At 42.5% G+C, this 20941-nt stretch overlaps 2 protein-coding genes across 16 annotated transcripts in view; both read right to left on the bottom strand.

Moving 5' to 3' along the window:
- Positions 1–36: 36 nt before the first annotated feature.
- On the bottom strand, positions 37–18749 carry mtus2b (microtubule associated tumor suppressor candidate 2b). Of its 4 annotated transcripts, none has more exons than XM_054794880.1 (14): positions 18275–18748; positions 15095–16426; positions 14872–15001; positions 14609–14800; positions 10630–10710; positions 9952–10142; positions 7120–7186; positions 4346–4560; positions 4171–4276; positions 4026–4099; positions 3857–3955; positions 3458–3577; positions 3249–3349; positions 37–1653 (listed from the first exon to the last, which is right to left on the bottom strand). In XM_054794880.1, exons 2-14 carry the CDS (start codon positions 16358–16360, stop codon positions 1446–1448), a joined length of 2850 nt encoding a protein of 949 aa, XP_054650855.1. In that variant the 5' UTR covers positions 16361–16426; positions 18275–18748; the 3' UTR covers positions 37–1445. The 4 variants fall into 4 exon arrangements, with proteins under 4 accessions (XP_054650855.1, XP_054650857.1, XP_054650856.1 ...); XM_054794882.1 differs by having other exon boundaries at positions 14872–14998; XM_054794881.1 differs by having other exon boundaries at positions 3249–3346; positions 18275–18747.
- Positions 18710–20941, bottom strand: part of LOC129191493 (high affinity cationic amino acid transporter 1-like) — an 18632-nt gene continuing 16400 nt past the window's right edge. For 9 of the 12 annotated variants that reach the window (XM_054794886.1, XM_054794885.1, XM_054794896.1 and 6 more), the window contains one exon: positions 18930–20626. In XM_054794886.1, coding sequence (XP_054650861.1) covers positions 20505–20626 — 122 coding nt within the window. In that variant the 3' untranslated portion in view covers positions 18930–20504. Of the gene's footprint in view, positions 18858–18929; positions 20627–20941 lie in introns of those variants that run through there. The other 3 variants (XM_054794891.1, XM_054794895.1, XR_008573221.1) reach the window with 3 other exon arrangements.

The following is a 20941-nucleotide window of genomic DNA, read 5'->3' as shown; positions in this document are numbered from 1 at the left end:
CCAAATCAACTTAAAACTTACGCTGGCACACACATGTGAAAACCTGGTGTCTTTAATAGCAGAATATTTGAATCAGACATAACTTATTATGAGCAATGAGGAGTGGCGTTCAAAGACACCACATCATTTAATTTGAAATGACATGCTTTGAGTGAATTTTCTGGGATTTCCGAGCACACTTAAATGCAGCAAATTCTACTTCTGCAGTAAGAGTTACAAGGTGAGTGCTAAGAATATCCACTTACTGATTTTCATTGCATTTGTTGATTTAGACCACCCAAACACGCATTGTAAAGACGTTCTTGTGATGGTCAGAGTGTCAGTGAACGCATCTCGCGGTCTGTCTCGTGACAATGAGGAAGTGTTGTTGCAACGAGTGGACTAGACGTGTTGGCGATACATACATGGTGTCGGATTGCACTGCTGTTGATGTGTTCAGGCCAGACAATGAGGCTCTGTGGGGAGCAACACCGCCGCCTGTCGTCATAATGGAGAGCCTTGGCTTGCCGTGATGCGTGCGTTATTATGCAAAAAAATGTAACGCAATGAGATATGTTACCGCCGTTAACGCGCAGTATTCATGATTTTTTTGTCACGTTAGCATCCTTAGCTTTTTCTAGTTTTTTCTATGACACTTCTCATTGTCATCCCAATAGTTCTTCATAGCTCACTGCTTCTACAATAAAACATGATTACAAAATATCAAACATAAAATACCATTTTAAAAAGTCTACATGGTTGATAACTAGATTATAAAAATTATTCAACCTGTTTTTATACAGTTTTTAAAGTCATGCATTTCATACAAATGTTATCTTGACATTATGTAAAAAAAAAAAGAAAGGCCAATCAATTGTTGACCTGCATAATTTCATTTCATCCAAATGCTGTCAGATTTTCCCTTTGGACATTCACACACGGAAACACAGCAAACATGAAAATGTCCAACCTCAGATTTGGGTTCTAATCATCATGAAGTGTTGATTTGTTTACTTGGCCATATTGGACTGAGCAGCGAGGCTCTACGGTTGTCGCCACATTTTTTTCTCACACACAAAAAAGAGCTAAAATACCCGCGTTTGTGTGCACATGATGGCCCGTGACTGAAGGATCCCAGAAGGTCCATTCATGTGGCGCCCTTGAGCAAGGCACCCGATTCCTCTCCTGTGCTGCGGAACGCTAAGACAGCTACTGACGTAAAAGAGGTCACATGTCGTGTGATAAAAATGTTGACAAACTTTCAGCCTTGGTGGAGGTCGCTGGTGGAAGAAAATGGATGGCAGAGAACCAGCATGCTGTGTTTACATCGTCCTGAGTGCTGGATGACTGAACATGGGCGCCAGCACGCCTTTAGTAGCCTTACAGCGGTGACATTTTTACAAAGTGGGCTTCTTTAAAAGAGTCACGTGTCCACCGACGGGCAGCCAGCAGGAAGCACCTGAATGTCATTGGTGGTAGGAGTGTGGCCGGGCGGGCGAGTCGGGCCCCGAGGGCGGCCGGTGGACGGGGGAGCAGCTGGGTGACATGCGTGGGCTGAGTTCGCCTGTCTGGAGGCGCCACAGCAGCTCCTCGTTGGTGCGACTCAGACGCTTCTTCTCCGTGCTCTCCTTCTCCACGTGCACCTGCAGGTTGGCGTTCTCCTCCGACAGTTGCCTGGCGACGGGAGGACATCACAGCGTTAGCACCGCCGCTAACATGCTCTACAACAGGGGTGTCCAAAGTGCGGCCCGGGGGCCAAATTATTGTTGTTATTATTGTTATTAGTTATTGTTTTGGCTGGCGGCACATTCCAAAAGTATAACAAGAAAACTAAAAAAGAAAACACAGCAAAAATGGAAAAATCTGCAGAAATTTTACAAGAATAAATTCAAAGTTGTGTTTTTAGGAGAACAAGACAATATCATGAGGGAAATGTCATTTTAGGAATTCAAATATTAAAGAAAAAATACATTAAAAAATACAAGTTGTGTCAAGAATAATGTCATCTTAAGGGAAAAACATTATTTTAGGAATACAAAGTAGAAAAAGATGTCTTTTTGTACGTCGTAATGCTACAAGAAACTAACAAAACATCAAATAAACTTGTCATTTTTGGAAAATTAAGCTGCAGAAAAAGTTATTTTACAGCAATAAAGTCCAAATATTATGGGGATAAAAGTCATAATCACCAGAAGAAAATGTCCGAGTACAAAGGTGAAAAAGTCAAAATATGCAGAAAAAAAGTTGTCATCTAACAAGAAAAAAGTTGTGATTTTACGAAAACGAGGGAACAAATGACATCATTTTAGGAGCATAAAGTTGAAATATTGAAGACAAAAATACATTCTTTTTTTCAAAGTCGTGATGTTATAAGAACTGAATAAAACAACTTTTTGGAAAATCAGGTTGCGAAAACAGTCAAGTGAAAATATTATGGCTGGGGTGTCAGGCCCAGGAGCAAAAAGCAAAAAGTTGAAATATTAAAAGAAAAAAGACCTTATTTTACAGTCAAATATGTTTTTGTCTAAATGAAGGTGATTTTTAAAATGAAGTAAATATTGGCTAAGAGGAGTTTAACGCCACCACTACAATACACTGAAGAGCCACCGCAGGAAGGACGCTGTCCAGAAAACAGGGAACTACTAATGTGTGCGTGTGATATCTTACAGTATTTATGTCTAATGTGTGTTATTTTCTGTTATTATGTCGACTAGAAAGGGTTGTAGGAGTGTAAAGGTGACGTAGGGGTGTTATTAAGGTGACGTAGGGGTGTTATTTCATGTCTAATAATGTAAAAAAGGCATATTTAAAAGATAGTAAGCAGCTTTTCTATAGCATAACTAGGAAAATATACCATTTATTAATATTGAATCCTACTTACCACGGCCAAGTCTGGCACTAATGAACTGCCACAAACGAGCGACGACTGTACATCACAAAGCTGAGATGCATTTGTTTTGTTTTTTTGGTTGTTTTTTTTTACAAAAATATCAAAGTGGAAAAGTTGCAACCTTTTATTTTTTTTAGTACGTGACCTGTCTGGAATATTTCCTAGAGTGTCGCTGGGAATTTGTGTCCTTTTTTTGTCCATCAGAGGTGGCTTGCTCTGTGTGTTGGAGTTCTTCCACACCAGACTCATCCGAGCAAGCCTTTACGTGCACTGGGCACTGACGAGGGTCTCCTCCAAAGTCTTCCCACAAAGTAGGACGCATACAATGTCTTTTGCGTCCATACTGTTAGTTGGTCTGCTGCTGTTAGCAAGCACTGACCTGGACACGGCGAGGTTCTTGTCGATGCGTTCCCTCAGGTCCTCGTTCTGCTGCTGTAGAACCTGCACGCGCTCCTCCAGGTGAACGTTCTTTTCAGCCTGCTCAAAGACACAAGAGGACAACACACAATTTCAATTTTTCAAGCTCCAAATGACGTGCGTGTAAAAGCGGCCAACCTGAGCCAGGATATCAGGACATTGAAAGCTTACTATTTTTTCCAGCTCCGTGATCTTTAGCTCCTGCTGATGAATTTGTTGGTTCTTCATCTCCAAGACTTCCTTCAGACTTTTGAGGTCCTCCTCGATGTGTTTATACGGCGCTAAGGCGTCCTGCAAAACGGCGCAAATGAAATTCACCTTTCTAGAGTAGCTTACTGTAGTGTTGATCCATCGCCACTGACTACCCACCAGCCAGCTAACCAACTAAACTACCAACAAACAACAGACACACTGCACACGACCACTTTCGAGTCTCCAGTCAAAGGTTTGGAGACACTTTCTCACCCAATAGCACGAGACAGCGTCTCCAAACAGTCAAACGTTTGGAGAGGAACAGTGAGAAGGTGTGTTTGTGGCGATGGTGACCATGTGACATCACACACTTCTCACCACAATCTGGTCATCGGTGCTTTTGCGGAGAGCTTCCTCAAAGCGCTTGGCTCGATCCCTCAGGCTCCTGTTCTGGAAGGTCAGCATGTCCACTTGATCCTGGTGGAACAAACACACATCACTGATCTGACTGCTGAGGAAGAAGAAAGAGGAAGGGAGAAGGTGTCACCTGTAAGGAAAGTCTGATCTTCTCAAAGTCTTCCTCCAGAGACTTCCTCTGCTGCTCGTGGGCCATCTTCAAGTCTGCCAACCACAAAGGTGTGCTTGTTATCTAGCGAGGGCATGGGGAACTTGTTTGTGACCATGCGTCCTACTTTTCACGGTCCTGGAGTGCTCCTCCTGCAGGGTGGCCAGCGTGTCGTTGTGAGTGGCCTCCATCTCCACGAGGGACGACTGGTGGTTTTCATTCATCTCCTCCATCTGCTCCAAAGAACGTAAACATCACCTTCAAGAAAGGTCATCCATACCCAAGCTTCAAGAGGGTGTCACCTCTTCCTGCTGCCGCCCCCTCAGGTGGTCCAGCTGGGCACGCTGGAGGGCCCTCAGGCTCCTGGTCTCGGCCGAGTGCTGGACCCTCAGCCGCTCCTCCAGCGCTCCCAGCTCGCTTTGCTGCTGAGCCCGCAAGCCCTGAAGTTCCGCCTCAAAACGCCGCTCCAGTTCCTGCTTCTCCCGCTGCAGCTGCTCCCAGTGGGCCACACTGAAAGCTGCGACACGTTCTGGTCAGCATTCGGCTATTTTCATTTGGATTGACAGCATCAGAAAGTTAGTGCATGGCCAGACACCGTAGCATCACGCCCCCTGGTGGCTCAGAGCAGCGTAGTGGATGACATCACAGCAGGATGAGCTCACACTCCGACATCACTGGTTGCTTTTTGTTTTTTGTTGACAGTAAAGACGTGTAAATAGAAACGTAACCAAGTCATCCCTGAGGATGCTTCTCATCTTTGATCAGGTTGCGCAATGATAATGTGAGCCTAATAGCACCACCGATACCCAACTAACTAACACTAACTAATACTAATACTAACTGAAAGGAATAGTATACATACTTAAAAAGCAAATACCAAATATATTTTCAGAAGTACACTGATGACAAATAATCATAACAAGTCCATAATACTACTACTCATAAAATAAAAACATAAAAAACACTATGAAAGATTAAAATGAGTGTCATATGACTCCTGATAATAATAATCACTAATCAAATAAAATTAAATAAAAGATATTCAAAATGATGCTAAAAATGTCTAATAATAATAATAACAATAGTAAGACTAAACACTATGAATGATTAAAATGAGTGTAGTACTGCTAATGCAATGAATAACTTAAAAAAGACATGAAAACATATTTAAATGTTTTTAAAATGATAAATTGTATAATTTTGTGTTTATAATTATAAATTATACTGGTAATAATGACAAAATAAATAAGAATAAAGTACTACTACTACTACTAATGAAACAAAAGAACATCATAAAAAACATTTTGCTTGATTAAAATGAGTGAAATGCCACTTACAGTGAATATGAACAAATACCATATTATGCATGAATTCATGGCTGTAATATGAATACTAGCAACACATTACTAATATAAATGATTCTAAACTATTAGCATTATAAAATGAACAGTATCCATTAGAGATGTCGGATATTAGCTGGCATAAAAACTTGATATTTTTTTTGCCTACAATAAAAGCCGATACAGAGCTTTCAACAACACAGTTGAGGATAAAGTAACTATTCTGTAGCAAGCAGAGTAACAAGAACGTTCATAATGAACTTCCCAGCGCCTTAGAACGTGCCAAATACCCAAAAGTATTCTTCTATGAAATATGTAATACATGAATGATCTACTCCGAGATGGGTGGAGTAGCCAGCAAAACAAGTGTACTCATTTTAAGAGTATTGTTACTTTACAACAATTTTACTAAAAAAAAACGTGTTGTTCCACGTATCGGTATCGATTGATGTCAGAATCGGAAATTGAGAGTTGGACAATATCCGTTTTTTGGCAAAAAAGCCAATCTTGGACATCCCTAGTATCCATCCATCCATCCATTTGCCGTGCGGGGGTATGCTGGAGCCTATCCCAGCTGACTTCGGGCGAGAGGCGGGGTACACCCTGGACTAGTGGCCAGCCAATGGCAGGGCACATATAGACAAACAAGCATTCCCACTCACATTCATACCTATGGACAATTTAGAGTCGCCAATGAACCTAACATGCATGCTTTTGGAATGTGGGAGGAACCCGGAGTACCCGGAGAAAACCCACACACGCACGGGAGAACATGCAAACTCCACACAGAAATGCCCAACGGAGAATCGAACCCAGGTCTTCCCGAACAATGAATTCTAAAAAAAGTTCATTATAGTGATACATTCTTCACTTCAGAATTAATTTCAAATGCTAATTTACACTGATACTGATAAAAAATGTACGAGAATAACAGGAAGTTCCTCATACTAATACAAGAAAAAAACATAATAAAAACAGTCTGTCAGCATGATTAAAATGAGTAACACTACTACGGCTGCTAATGCAATTAATATTAGCATACAGTACACCATACATGCATGAACTAATGAACATAGTAGGAATACTAATAATGAATTATTACATTTATTATATTATTGGAATAACTATTATCATAATATAAATAGTAAAAATAGTACATATATAAATATAAAAAATAAATCCAATATATTTAGAATGACATTGCTAAAAAGGATTAATAATAAAATAAAGAATGATTTTTTTTAAAGTTCAATTATATTGATACATATTTAAAACCATTTACTAATAATAATAATCATCCCTGATAGCTATTACCTTCTAGTAATAAAATGAACTACTACTACTACTAATAGTAATAATACTTTTGTTAATTATATTGACACATCTTTCAAATAATACACTGTAATATCACTACTACTACTACTACTACTACTACTACTACTACTACTACTAATAATAATAATATAACAATAATACTACTAATAAAATCTTTAATAATGTTCTTCTGCTAATAAAAGAATTATTGAATGCAACATTACTCCTCCTCCTCCTAGTATTACTACGACTAACCACATGCAAATACTGACATATATTAAAAAAAAAGTGTTGACTAAATGTATCATCAGCAGAGCCGATACCTAGCAAGATGAAAGTGATGAAAGTGAGTTCAGTTCAGTCTTCCGTCCTTACGACGAATAAAATCGAAATAGAATGAAAAAGCCGCGTCTCTCACTCACCCACTTCATCTCTGATCCTGGCGAGCTCGTGGGAAAGTTCCCCTTCCCTCACGGCAGCGCTCTCGGCCTGGAACACATCACACACGTGCACAGCAAGTGAAAATGGATATAGAACCTGCCAGCAATGTTTATCGAGCATTTTAAAGCCTGCAGCGTGACCTCAGTGAGTATTCCTTCTCATCTACGAGCCTCCGCCCTCCCGCTAACAGCACCCCGGTGGTCCCGCCCTGACGGGGGCAGTCATCCTGATTGCGCTCATCATCCTTTTTGCAGCCGTTATTGATTTTTCACAAGACGAGGAGGAGGACACCTTACAAACGTCTCCCTAAATAATAAAGATGATTCAAACGGGGAGATCATCCGTCGTCTTTAGTCGCCTCTAATAACCTCTCGGCAAACCGGACCCACGTGACGAGTGCGGCTTTTTTGGGGGGAAGACCAAAAGAGTCCAGATGAGGCAAGAATTAGACAAGCATAGAAGACACATTTCTAGAAATCTAAAACAAGATCAACAGACGCTGCAGTCTCAATCCAATTAGCATCACTTCCTAGCAGCTGCTGTACACCACGGCAGCAGCAACCCACCACAACCGGACCATCGAGAAACAGCAGCCGGCTTTGACTCAGCACATTCGTCAAGCCCCGAAAAGACTGGAAGCACATGCACGCAGTCATTCTTCCGGCCTCCCGCGGAGAGACCATGCCGGCTTTACCGTGGGGATGTGACAAGGACGCCTGGAGCAGCGATAACCCGTAAACCAGCAGACAGCAGCATCCCTCCTGCTGGATGCAGGAGGAAGACGGAGGAGGGGAGAGAGGGAGAGGCCTCACCTCCTTCGCTAGCGTCTGGAACAAAGACAATATAAGCCCGGCCCAGCAGTGCACGCCCTGGCCTTAACCCCTTAACTTCCCCCACTGACACAACAACACACTAAAAGGAAAGAGCAGGAGAAGGTGGGAGAGGAAAGTCCATCCACAAGTGGATGATTATTTCATCAGGACCCAAAAGACGGCTGCTGAACAGCCCCAGATGCTATTTATGATATCATGTATGTTGCAAAGAAGTCATTTCCTTAACCACTTTTGGCATATACGCTGGACCTCTGCACTCGCAATAGATGCCATGTAACACATACACCCTAGTGACGTTAAGTAGTGGGACAGGAGGACACAAACGTTAGCAACGCTAGCATAGCTATGTGATACTAAAGTGCTAACATTACACTCACGTTGTAACAGCAACATCATGCGAGGTTAGCATATTCTCTGACGACATGATCAAATCTACTGACTGACAGGGAGTTGGGGGAGCTCCAGGCTGCATTTTAAGATGTGTAGCAAAGCCTGGTTTACATCATTGTACTGCAAAATCCTCAGTTGCTTCGAAAGTGTCCTTACCGCCTCCATCACTGTTTGGTACGGTAACTGTACAACACGTGACAGGAAGGCACTCCAGCGGGTGATCAAGACCTCACAGAACATTGTTGGGGCAGCCCTCCCCTCACTGAAAGACATTTATAAATCTAGAGTCCTACGCAGAACACACAACCTCATCAAGGACAGCACACATCCACAACACTCATTATTCACACTCCTACCGTCAGGCAGACGCTACAGGAGTTTGAAGTCCAGGACCACAAGGCTGGCAAACAGCTTTTACCCACAGGCCATCAGGCTTCTCAACGAAGCACTCACACACGCCGCACGCAACACACACACACACTCATAGCACTGAACATGTTATTGTTGCTTTTCATTTATTGGTATTAATGTTTCTTCTGTTCTTATTCATTTTTGTGTGTTTTCTTTTTTTTTTGGGGGAGAATAAACAGAATAAGAATTTGATTGCGTAGTATAACTGCCTGTTTTACTGTGCATATGACAATAAAACTCTTGAATCTTGAATTGTTGCTAAATAAGCCTCTAAAATCGCACAAAACGGCCGATTTCGAACATCTGTCACGAGCAAGACATCAAGCAACAGCAACGTGATGCTAGGTTAGCATATTCCATGCCTCCATCCATCTTCAATGCCGCTTATCCTCACTCGGGTGGCGGTGGTATGCTGGAGCCTATCCCAGCTGACTCCGGGCGAGAGGCGGGGTACACCCTGGACTGGTCGCCAGCCCATCGCAGGGGTTAGCATATTCACAGAAGAAAAACTACAGACAACTTACAGCTCCCACGCCTGTAGCTGACTGACAGTGGAGAGCTCCAGGCCACATTTTAAGATGTGTAGCAAAGCCTGGTTTGCGTCATGGTTTGCCTCATCGTTACATTAAACCCCTAAAGTTGCACAAAACGTCCAATTTCAAACCACGGTCACGAACAAGACGTCCCACAAAGCTCAGCGGGCTTCCAAGCTAGGAAATGTTGCTAGCGTGTAAACAAACACACTTGGACCCTCGACCATTGAATATCGCTGACGTTGTACAATTTGGAATTCAGACAACGTATTCATAAGTGTCCATCATAACTACAAATCCCGAATCACGAATGAAACCAAATGTTAGCAACACTAGCATATCTATGTGAGCTACAGTGCTAACATTACATATTACCATTATGATAGGTTAGCCTAGTCGATTAAGAAAAACATAACAAATCTGACAAAAAGTTGGCTGATGAGCTCCAGCCTGCATTTTAAGATGTGTAGTGAAAGTTTTATTTATTTATTTATTTGTTTGTTTATTTGTTTATTACAGCATATCAAACATGTACTGCGGGTCCATCGGGGGTCAGTTAGGAGCAAATCAGTCCAGAGGACAAATAGCATTGAATTCTTACAATAATAACATAAAAATGTTTAAAACAGGTTTTCAGGTGTCCTACCTTGTGACAGAAGTGCTGTGTGGTGATGGCAAAGACGTTCATGCACAGCGACGCCTTCTTCAACTGGGCCTGAAGACTCTGCAGCTGCCGGGCCTGCTGCTCGCAGCGCTCCCTCAGCAGCTTGATCAGGGCCCGGTCCAGTTCCTGCGCCCGCTCGGCGCCAGACGTTTGGACCGCCGACCGCCCACGGGCTGCACGACGGGCCCGCCAAAGGACAAGAGAGGGATTTTTAAAAAGTAGACTGTATTATTGACTTGATTATATACAGTATATTTGTTTGTATTAGCAGCGCCAAATTCACCTAAATTGAATCAAGTTAAGAGATGGCACATATGCCTGAAAACCTGTTTACCTAACACTGGTTTCTTGTATTTATTAGAATATTCTACTTCATGCTGTTTGTTATTCATGCTCAGCACTTTGGGGCGGTACTGGCTGTTTCAAAATGTGCTTAAAAGAATAAAATACATTTCAAACCAACCAACTGTAATCTAATCGAACGTAATATTTAGTGACGCTCAACAAGATGCCAGTCAAGCAATTTAATGTCAGCTGCTGGAGCCGGTTGCTATGGCAACAGCGGGCAGGGCCTCATGATGAAGGGCAGACTCAAGATAGATGACGACACACACACACACACAGCGAGAGAGTGCAACGTGATATGATGCAAGGACTCACCAAGGGACTGAGACCTGGGAGAAACCACTGCACACGATTTAGGGGAGGACTTCTCCGTATCCTTCATCTCTTTTTTAGAAGCTGTGGCGAAAATGTTGGTTTCAATAAATACACGGGGTCGCCAGAGAGGGTTTACATCAGTGAACTGCTTTTATAATGTCATATCGTTTTGGGAATTGCTCTGAAAAGCAATGAAGTACCAGTCAGGCCGTCATTAAGTTGCTGTAATACCGTTTCTGACCACTGGGTAGTGCGAGTGAGCAGAAAAGATGTGCTCCCGCTGTGTTTCTAAGAAGTAAAATTGTAGAACAAAAGTGAACAAAAGTGTCATAGTACTATGAAGAAAACTCTAATTATGACAGAACAAAGTTGTACTGTTAAAAAGAATACAATCTTAATAGGAGAAACTATGTGAATAAAGTAGCTTTTCTCTTTTTTAAAAAAAGAAAAAACTAATAATACTACAACAAAAGGGTGTAATGTAATGTTTCATCTAATGTTTATGAGACAATGTTATTATAGAGGTTGTAATATTATGAGAAAAAAGGCATAATAGTACAAGAACAAAGTTGTATTATTGTACAAATAAAATCATTACAGCCCTGTGAGGGAAAAAGGCTGTAATGTTACGAGAATAAAGTTTCAATTTCATAAAAGGCAAAAATATCCAGAGAAAAAGCTCCATGAAAAAAATTGTAATTTGTACTCGTCACGATATCATGCACCTGAAGTACAGTAATTCCTCCTTTATGGTGGTTATTTGGTTCCAAACCCGACCACGAATAAGTCGGATTCCTTTATATTAATGGAATATTTTCTTAGTTAGAGCATAGAAAACCTATTTACCACCTTCTAAATACGCTTTTGTAACATTACTGGAGCCCTGTAGACATGAAATAACACCCCAATATTCACCTTTACACTCCTATTACCCAATATAGTAGACATAATAACAGAAAATAAGACTCATGCTCGAGTTTTAGCTTGGCGTGGGTTACCGCCGCAACGGGAGCGCGTGTTAGTGAGTATTGTGCCTGTTGTGAGATCATTCAAAGCTGCAATAAAGGCCTATTGTTCAACCACAAACCAGCATGATTTATTAATGCATATATTTTTGAAATACTGTGATAGAGTGAAGCTGAGAAATTTGAAGCACAAAGTGGCGAGGGATTAATGTAATCTACAGTGGCGACTGAGTTATTTTAGAAACATTCACCAAGACCAGCAAAACACTAAAGTGGTGAATTATTCATTAAAAAAGCTGTTGTTGCATCTCCAAGGCTTTAATGCTGTGATGAATTGACGTCCCAAAGACAGGAACCCTATTGTCGCTCTGGATGAAGGTTGTTGTGAACAATGCGTTTGTGAGCCACGCAATACATTGAACATTTGAAAAAATGTTGAAATACATCAATATTGATGACAAAAAAAGGTTCAAATGCCCTTTTGTGGAGCATTATCAAGGCATTCCTGATCAGAGACACTGGGAAGCTAAACGCTAAATTATTAACAACAAAAATGCCCGAGGCTGTCCGTGCGATAATCCACCAGGGAGGTTTTTATTTTGGATTTTATTGGAACTCATGTTTCTCTTTCAAGGTTGGAAAGTGTTACAACAAAACAACAAAATCTTCTATGCCGCTTAGCCTCATTAGGGTGGCGGGGGTACGCTGGAGCCTATCCCAGCTGACTTCGGGCGAAAGCCGGGGTTCACCCTGGACTGATCGCCAGCCAATCGCAAGGTAGGACAAATCAAAAAAGTGAAAAATCCTGAACAATAATCATTCTTTGTCCGAATTAGACTCTCCATTTCCTCGTGACGATGCTCTGCTGCAGTTACTTCAAGTACAATCAAAGCATACTATTGTTGGTACTGAAAATATTAGTACATCCATTTATTGTGGCAGTTTTGCATTGGGGGCATTTGGAACTGGCTGCACCATTCTTTCCATCCTAATAGCTACGTAATACAGTAATCCCCCAACACTTTGCAGCTTCACTCTATCACGGTTTTTCAAAGAAATCATCACTGTTTCATGGTTGAATCCGGCCTATTATTAGTCCAAAATATGCTTATTTAAGCAAACTTTATGTTTGGTTTTTTTGCCTAAATTAAAACATTTTCAAGCATAAAAATGGCAACAATTTTCAAATTTTATTTTGTCTTATTATATCTACTATATTGGGTAATAGGAGTGTAAAGGTATAGGAGTGTTATTTCAGGCTCTGATCATGTTAAAAAGCATATTTAGAAGGTCGTGAACAGGTTTTCTATGCTCTAACTACAAAAATATTTCATTTATAAATAAGGAATCCTACTTTACAAAAAATCACTTATTACGGGCCGGTCTGGAACCAATTAAAAGCCGTAAACGAGGAATTACTGTAGTCACATTAGCAGTGGTCCGAACATGACCTAACATCAGCAATAACTAGAGGGTAACACTTTACAATAAGGTACACAAAATTACAGTAGTTAATGAGGAATGAAGCTGCCTAAGCCTAACCACTTCTTCATTAGTTCCTCAGTATCTACTCTAAATGTATGTGCCTTAGTTCCTCAGTAACTACTCTACTCATTTCTCATTAGTTCCTCAGTAACTAGTCTAAATTTATGTGCCTTAGTCTGTAGTTCCTAATTAGTTCTTCATTTCATTAGTTCCTCAGTAACTAGTCTAAATGCATGTGCCTAAGTCATTAGGTCCTCATTAGTTCTTCATTAGTTCCTCAGTAAGTACTCTAAATGCATGTGCCTTAGTCTTTAGTTCCTTATTAGTTCCTCAGTAACTACTCTAAATGCATGTGCCTGAGTTCCTCAGTAACCACTCTAAATGTATGTGCCTTAGTTCCTCATTAGTTCCTCAGTAACTAGTCTAAATTGATGTACTGTACCTTAGTCATTAGTTCCTCATTAGTTCCTCAGTAACTACTGTATTTTGTGTACCTTATAGTAAAGTGAGACCGACTAGAGGTATAGCATTAAATGTCTGCTAATTAGCCAAAGTTAACACCAGCTCTTAGCTTATCAACATTAGTGATAGATTAACTCATTCAATACCAAAGACGTATTTATAAGTTTTATAAGGCAAAAAGAGGTGATGACGCAACTGTACACGAGTAGAAGTCACTGTCACTGCAGTTTTAAGCCATAAAAACGGCCACAAGGAGGCAGAAGTGCCTTTGATAAGAGCTCGGCATGGCTCTTTTGCATGTATTTACAAGCTCAACATCAAGGAGGACGTGGAAGAGCATGGAGGAGTGTAGCGTGCAGAAGGTTAGCATTGTGGGGAAACCTTAATGCACGCGTGCACACACGCTATTGCCTCATCAATGTAATGTAATGCCGGCTTTAAACTCCTTTAAACTCCAACTACCCAATATAGTAGGCATTATATTTTCTTATTTACATAAGAGTAAATAAGCCATTTAAGACATAAATAAAACTCCTGCTTGTGTGTGCCACAGTAAATGGGTTCCCTCGCAGACCTTAATGGTGGGTGGACAGATTTGTAGACGACAGGAAGTGACGTTGGTCGGAGGTTCAGAGATGAGTTTTAGCTGGTCGTGGGTTATGGCCCCAATAGTAGTCCGTGTTATTGTTATGATTATTATGTTATTATTGTGCCTGTTGTGAGAAAGTTTAAACTTGCGAAATATGCTCTGGCAATCACGTCTGGCCCTTGTCTCACCAAACACACATAAAGTGGAACATTGTATGACTTTCTAATATTACTATACACATAAACTGTTAATTGTTAACTACCATTAAACACATACTATTTACCGTATACTCATGACATTGTGCGCAAGTTAGCAACAATGATATTCAGCCTTCTCTGCCTTTCTGTCTAAAATAACAGCTATGATAACGGCCATATCACCAGTAGATTGTGATAATACCTGAGAACCCTCTGTCCCAATGTACAATTACATTACATGTGACGGTTGTGTGAGTGCTTTAACTTTGGGAAGAACTCACGCTGAGAAGTTCGGCAGGTGTTGTCGCCGTTGATCTGGCCGCTGGACGTAGAAGACACACTTCTGCCGACACCCACAGCGGCATTTCGCGCACCTGGAAGCGTGGAGAACCCAGGAGGACGGAGACCGGTTTGTCCTGATTTGATCAGGATGTTCCTGGGGGAGGTCTCTGGACCTGACCTTCTGTGGTCCCCTAAAGACAGGTGGATGGTAGTGACTCACTAAAAAGAACCGCTAGGACGATGATCCTTGTAGGGATCTTACCTGTGGACTCTCTTTGACCTGCTGGTAGAAGTCGTGTTTTGGCTGCGGGTTGTCTGGTGACAGCACCCAAGCCCAACTGAGGCCTTGCCGCTCTGGGGGAGCGGTAGCCTCCATCTTCAGGGTTGTGCTGCTGAGAGACACGGAGACATGAGTCTATCCGTCCCTATAGTACATGTGGGGCCTTACCCAAATAAAAACCACCATCTGAAGAAAACAGTCTTACCTCCTGCGGACATTTCCCATGTGTGTCCTCATAATAGCTAGCAGGTTTCAGTCCAGAGGGACAAGGTCCAGACATCTCCTGCCTATACTTGTCAAAGATGGTGTTGGAGGAGCCTTTATATGCAGTTCCAACCCTTGGATCTGCTTGAGTCGGCGGAGTGGTATGAGAGAGTGGGACGTCAGTTCCTTGAGGATTCTTGCGTACACATGTGATGATTTTTGGACGGACATTTTTGGGCTTCGCAGGAGGAGAGGACCTCTTGACGTCTACAGGAGCAACAGGCTTGGGAATCCCGCTGCTTAGATTTGTCTTAGGTGGTTTTGTTGTTAAAGTTCTTTGAGGGGAGCTGCAACCCGCTGACTGGACGCTCAGCACCTTGGCTGGAGATGCAGGAGGTTGCCTCCTGGGCGATGACGGGGCTGCCGGGTGACCGGAGCTCCCCCACGGCTTCCTCCTCTCCAGACTGGAAGAGCGGGAGACGTTCTCGAAGGAGCCCTGCGGCTTCTTTGTGGAGTTATCAAAGGAGTGCTGCTTCTTGAAGGTGTACTCAAACGAGGGCTGCTTTTTGAAGCTCCTCTCAAAGGAATTCTGCTTTTTCAGGGAATTATCAAAGGGTGCTTGTTTCTTGACAACTTTGGGCGGAGAGGCTTTGGTTTTCCGAGGGCTAGCGCTCCCGTTGGAATGCTCGTCTGCTTGTGTGCTTTTCTTGTTGTTAGCGTTTTTGATGGGTGAGGCCTTGCGTTCAGTGGCTTCCCTGAAAGCTTTATTGAAGTGATTGTTGTTCCTCCTGTGCTCCTCTTCCGTGTGTTTCACTGCGTCAAGATCCTTTGAGTGAAGAGTGGAATTCCAATTCAAATCCACGCAAGGCTCAATCATTTTTGGTGTATTTTCTGTCTTGCAAGTTCTTCCCTTGTTGTCCATAGCAGCTGAAGCAAAACCATCAGACTGCTCAGGCGCTGCTTCTGCTGTGGTTCTGCTGCTTGAAGGCAGCGGATCGTTGTTGCGCTCCTTCAGCCCAACAAAATCCTCTCCGTCCTCCACCAGGTAGGCCTCCAGTTCCTGACACTCCAACATCTCAAACTCTGCCAGCTCGGGGTCGTCACACTGGGAATGGGTCCCCCAGATGACCACCTTGTCCTGATCGGACAGAGTGGCGCTACCGCCTGTCCTCCCACCGTCGTCTGTCCTGATATCGTTGGCGTTCCCATCAGCCTGCGTGTCCTCCTGCAGGTTGTTATTCCGTAACGGCTCCTCTCTATCACACATTTCTAAAGCAGCTCTAGGAAGGCCCTCAGGAAGGACAAAATCAAAAATGCAGTTCCCGCTCGGCTCCTGGAAAAAGATAACGATATTAACGGAAACTCCAGTACATTGAAGACCAAGGTGCATGATGATTCTGCACAATCCCCTAGAAGTCCTCTGGCACCACTCAGAGGAGACCCGCTTCATACTTTGAAAAACACTGGTCTTCAACCCCTCTTGCATGAAAGAGAAGCAACTGGCCCCCATATTGAGCGAGCACTTTGGCGACGGAGGCAAGGAAGAACTTTAAGGAAGAACCACACTGGAACCCAGAACTGGAACAGAACCCAAACTAACAATCAAAGCTTCCACATTTTCCGGCGGGATTCTTGTTTTGTTCTTCTATAATCTCTATAAGCCCTATAATCTCCGCGTTAACGTGAGCACATGTAAACTGGCTGGGTTAGCGTAGTTTCGCGGAGCATGCTAGTGCGGCTGTGTGTGCCAAAGCTGTGTTGTAGATAATGTAACCGAGCGTTTTAGGATGCCATGCCCGCTGACTTCGTGCATGAAATAAAGACAGCCACGGCTGCGAGAGGCACCCAGCTAGCTATCTCACTTACAGTAGCAACATTCAAAACACATTTTCCTTATAGTAGTGATGTGGTAGTAGTAATGTCGTGATATTTGATTAGGACAAATCAACAGGTACATTTGGTCAATTTGTTCCAGTCCTTCTCACCTCAAGGTGTGCACAAACTAGACTTAAATCTAAATTTAAAAAGTAGATATCAGAAAGGTTACCGGTAGCATACATGTCTTGAGAAGCACAAAGTTATCGTGATCGGTTTGAAAAAAAAGATATTGTGCATCTTCTTTGAATGCGTCTTCTGAATGCCTTACATTTGCATTTAACAGTTCATACACTTGAAAATGCTTCATTTTTTCCCAAAACTATATCAAGTTTGCTAAAGTATGCACATTTTTTGACTAATAATAGGCCGTATTCCACCACGAAAAAGACAAGTGGCAAGGTGTTACCGGATTTCCCTCCAAAAAAACGTTTAAGTGGGTTACGTAAAAAAACAAAAACAACTTCAGCGCCAGAGAGCATGTTATTATAGTTCCTGGGTCGGTAACCATGGCAACACTGGAAAAAATGATCACCAATTTAAAGGCAGACTTTGTGACGCTCATACTCCTGCATTGGGTGTTTATTCGAATGTGCAGGTGTGCACAGTAAGCTAAAGTAGGATGCTTCTCACACACACACACACACACATGCGCACACACACACACACATGCGCGCAGAAACACACACACACACATACACAATCTTTGCAATAATGGTTGCCGTGCTGCAGCAGCACAGATAACCTCCCTGCCGGGATGCCTTCATGGCACAGTGGAAAATTATGTTCTCCTCCATCAACACGCCTCCCTGAGCATCCCCTCCCCCCCCCCCCGTCAATTGTTGGGCAGGTCATCCCGCCCCACACCTGCCTCCTCATTCTTCTCTTCTTGTGCAACTTGTCTTCTGCGTGCAATTAGACCAAACAATAATCATCATATTGACGCTTTTAGGGCTGAGTTGCCGACGGCAGATTGAAGCTCCTCATGAAATATTGAGGATGAAAATGGAGGCAGCACTTTTCCCTCTCACTTGCCCCGCCTCCTCCTGTTGTTTCACCACACACAATAATTCATATCAAGCTACAAATACACGCTTTGAAAACATAATAGCAAAACATAATCACTAAAGGTGCAGAGCCACTGAGGTGCGCTACCTTTCCAGAAGCAACACGCGCACCATCACCACCACCAGCACCACCATCCTTCCCCCTCCTCACCATCAGCACCATCACATCACCTGCACCCTCACGTTGACGTTACATCCATCAAGCAGGAAAGAAATTTGCAAAAAATAAAAGTTCTTACCGTGCATCTCGTTCAGCACGAGCAGGAAAGGGTCAGTGACGATGAAGAGGGGGAAGACACGCAGTCTGCAGCATCGCTGGAAACCGGGAGGATTCAACGCCCATTGGCTCACGGCTCCCTCTGTCGGACGCACCTGGAACTGCACAAGATGCTCTATTAAAGCTTAATAGAAAGACGCAAGTAAAAAATATGTTTAAAAACATTAGTTGTTGCATGCAACGCAAAATAATGTTACAATCATTCGCACTTTGATCCACAGTTTAAAACAACACGTTTATTGCCAACCCCTTCATTGTTTATCATTCCTACAAATACAAGTACAGCAAAAGTGCATCTGAGGCATTGTGCAAAAAAATTTAAAAAAATTAAAAACTAGCAGGTCTTACGAGTACACATTTTTGGACACACACACACACACAAAAGATAAATGCATGACTTTGAACACAAGCTAATTAAAAACACATCAATGTTGCATGGCTTCCCGCCGACTTCCCCTGTCCTTTCGCTGCTGGGTGCGTCAACAAAGCTCTTCTGCCCGGCAACAAGGGACCGTGTGCGACTCCAGCATGAAAAAAGAACCTCCCTGCAAGAAATGGAAAAAAATTGCTAAATAAGTCCAATTATTTCAAAATCAGAGTCAAGTTGAACCTTTCAGTGGAAACTATTTATATAATAAAAAATAGGGACGTGTCAAGCCACATTTTTTGGCTTCCGATCCGATTCGTTTTTTTTATAGTCTTGCCGATCCTATCCGGTACCGATCTTTTTTTGTTTGTTTTTTTTAATAATAATGAACTTTTGTTACAAACATGAATTTGTGGAATTGAATATGGTTATGAAAATAGCTCTTCAAAGCATTAAAAATAATGCAACCAAAGTAGCTGAACTGAGCTGGTTTGTAACAAACCTCTGTGAGTCAGGTCCCTAATCCAATAAAAGATCCAATAAAAGATCAAATTGGAAAAAATTGCCGTGCAAAATACTTTTCGGGTAGGACTAATCATTTGACATGGTTATATATCAATTTGTGGTGTGATTTAGAATATATGACTTTTTTAAACAAACTCTTAGGGCCTTTTATTTTTTTTCCCAAATTCTGTTTACATTTTTTTGAATTTTTTTTTGTCCAGTCACTGAGAAATGGATGTAGCTTAGCTAACTTTTTAATGGGATGTCAGCCTCAGCACATATTGCTACAAAATCTTCAACAAACTGTAATGCCCGTGCTTGTGCTTAAGGAAGATGTAGTCACAGATGTACTCACCCAGCCTGAGTCGCACGCACGCACGCACGCACGCACGCACGCACGCACGCACGCACGCACACACACCTACACGCACACACACACACACACACACACACACAGCTGCACTAGCTAAACTAAGCGAACCCTGCTAGCTTCCATTCACGCTCCGTAACAGGAGTTTCCAAGGTTTTCGCCACCGTTTCGACATGATTAGTAGTGTTTGTGCGGTCCCTATTATAAGAAACCAGCGGGTAGAGCGTCACTTCCTGTGCGAGCTCCCAACACCATAACGCAGCAGTCTGGGCAGAGTGAGAGGGAACTGCTGCTGTGGCTACGGAGCCGAATATGCAGCGAAACTAACTTCACCACGGTACACTGCGGACATGTCTGCATGGTGGTGTTGCCTTTTCTTTTTCTTGCGGGTGGCGCGAGTCGAGTGGCAACCAGCTTTGAGGCGCATTACAGCACCTACCGTGTTGGAGTGTGGCTCAGAGTTACGAATGTGATACGGCAACCGGATTGGTCTGATCTCGTGGTGGAAGCCGATGTTATCCGATCTTCACAAATACAGCGGATCGGACATCCCTAATAATTAATCACATTTATATAGCACTTCAAATAGTAAAATAAAGAAAATGAGAAATGTAAGAACAATATAACAAATAGCGAATAAATCTACTTCAGTGAAAGTGTAACAGATGGCTCAAAGTAAAAAAAAAAAATTCTGCTTTGTTTATGAGTCGTGGAAAAGCAGATTTTTGGTCCTAAAATTACAGGGATGTCCGATAACATCGGCTGAGATGATATGGGCGCGTGAGCGATGGCGTACGCCAGTACACAGTGAAACAAGCTTGCTAGCTCAGTATGGACAAAAGCGGGGATCGACAGTACAAAAGCTCCATCAGAAAGCATTGGCAAACAAACCACCTGTGTCACACACACACAAACACACACAAACACACTAGTGAATACCACTGGATGTCCTCAGATGTCCTGTTGGGTGGCACCCAACTCGGCGTGAAATTTGGACATTTCATATATGTCGGCCTTCTTTTCCTCCGCCCCTGAGCTGTTTCGGAAGCCGTAGCCTAAGTACATAAGCAAACCTAAGAAAAAGACAGAAAACTTCAGAAGGATCCCCATTTTCCATTTTGATTCCAGGATGGAAGTTAAAAAAAATCTTGGGGCAAGGTGGGCAGTGCCCCACTAGATCCAGCAGATGACACTGTTTTTGTTTGTTTTTTACTTTCAATTTAGCACATGACAGATTCAAGTAGTATTGTTTTGTGAGTCATTTTTTGGTGTACAAAAAAATAGCCAAAACCTGCCTAGCAACATTTGGAAAAACACACACAAGTGGATCAGTTCTGTCCTAACTTCTGCCATTTAAAGTCCTAAAGGTCATAATGAGTCACATACTG

This window comes from Dunckerocampus dactyliophorus, chromosome 12 (assembly GCF_027744805.1).
Source record: "Dunckerocampus dactyliophorus isolate RoL2022-P2 chromosome 12, RoL_Ddac_1.1, whole genome shotgun sequence".
Taxonomy (NCBI): Eukaryota; Metazoa; Chordata; class Actinopteri; order Syngnathiformes; family Syngnathidae; genus Dunckerocampus; species Dunckerocampus dactyliophorus.
The sequence above is the reverse complement of the archived record's forward strand: the minus strand, read 5'-3'. Positions and strand labels throughout refer to the sequence as shown.

Coding starts and splice junctions, on each gene's coding strand:
- mtus2b (XM_054794880.1), bottom strand. CDS start 16,360: ATGTGTGATAGAGAGGAGCCGTTACGGAATAACAACCTGCAGGAGGAC. Junction 15,002..15,094: donor ATGGGAAATGTCCGCAGGAG/GTAAGACTGTTT, acceptor CGTGTCTCTCAG/CAGCACAACCCTGAAGATGG. Junction 4,100..4,170: donor GCACTCCAGGACCGTGAAAA/GTAGGACGCATG, acceptor TGTGGTTGGCAG/ACTTGAAGATGGCCCACGAG.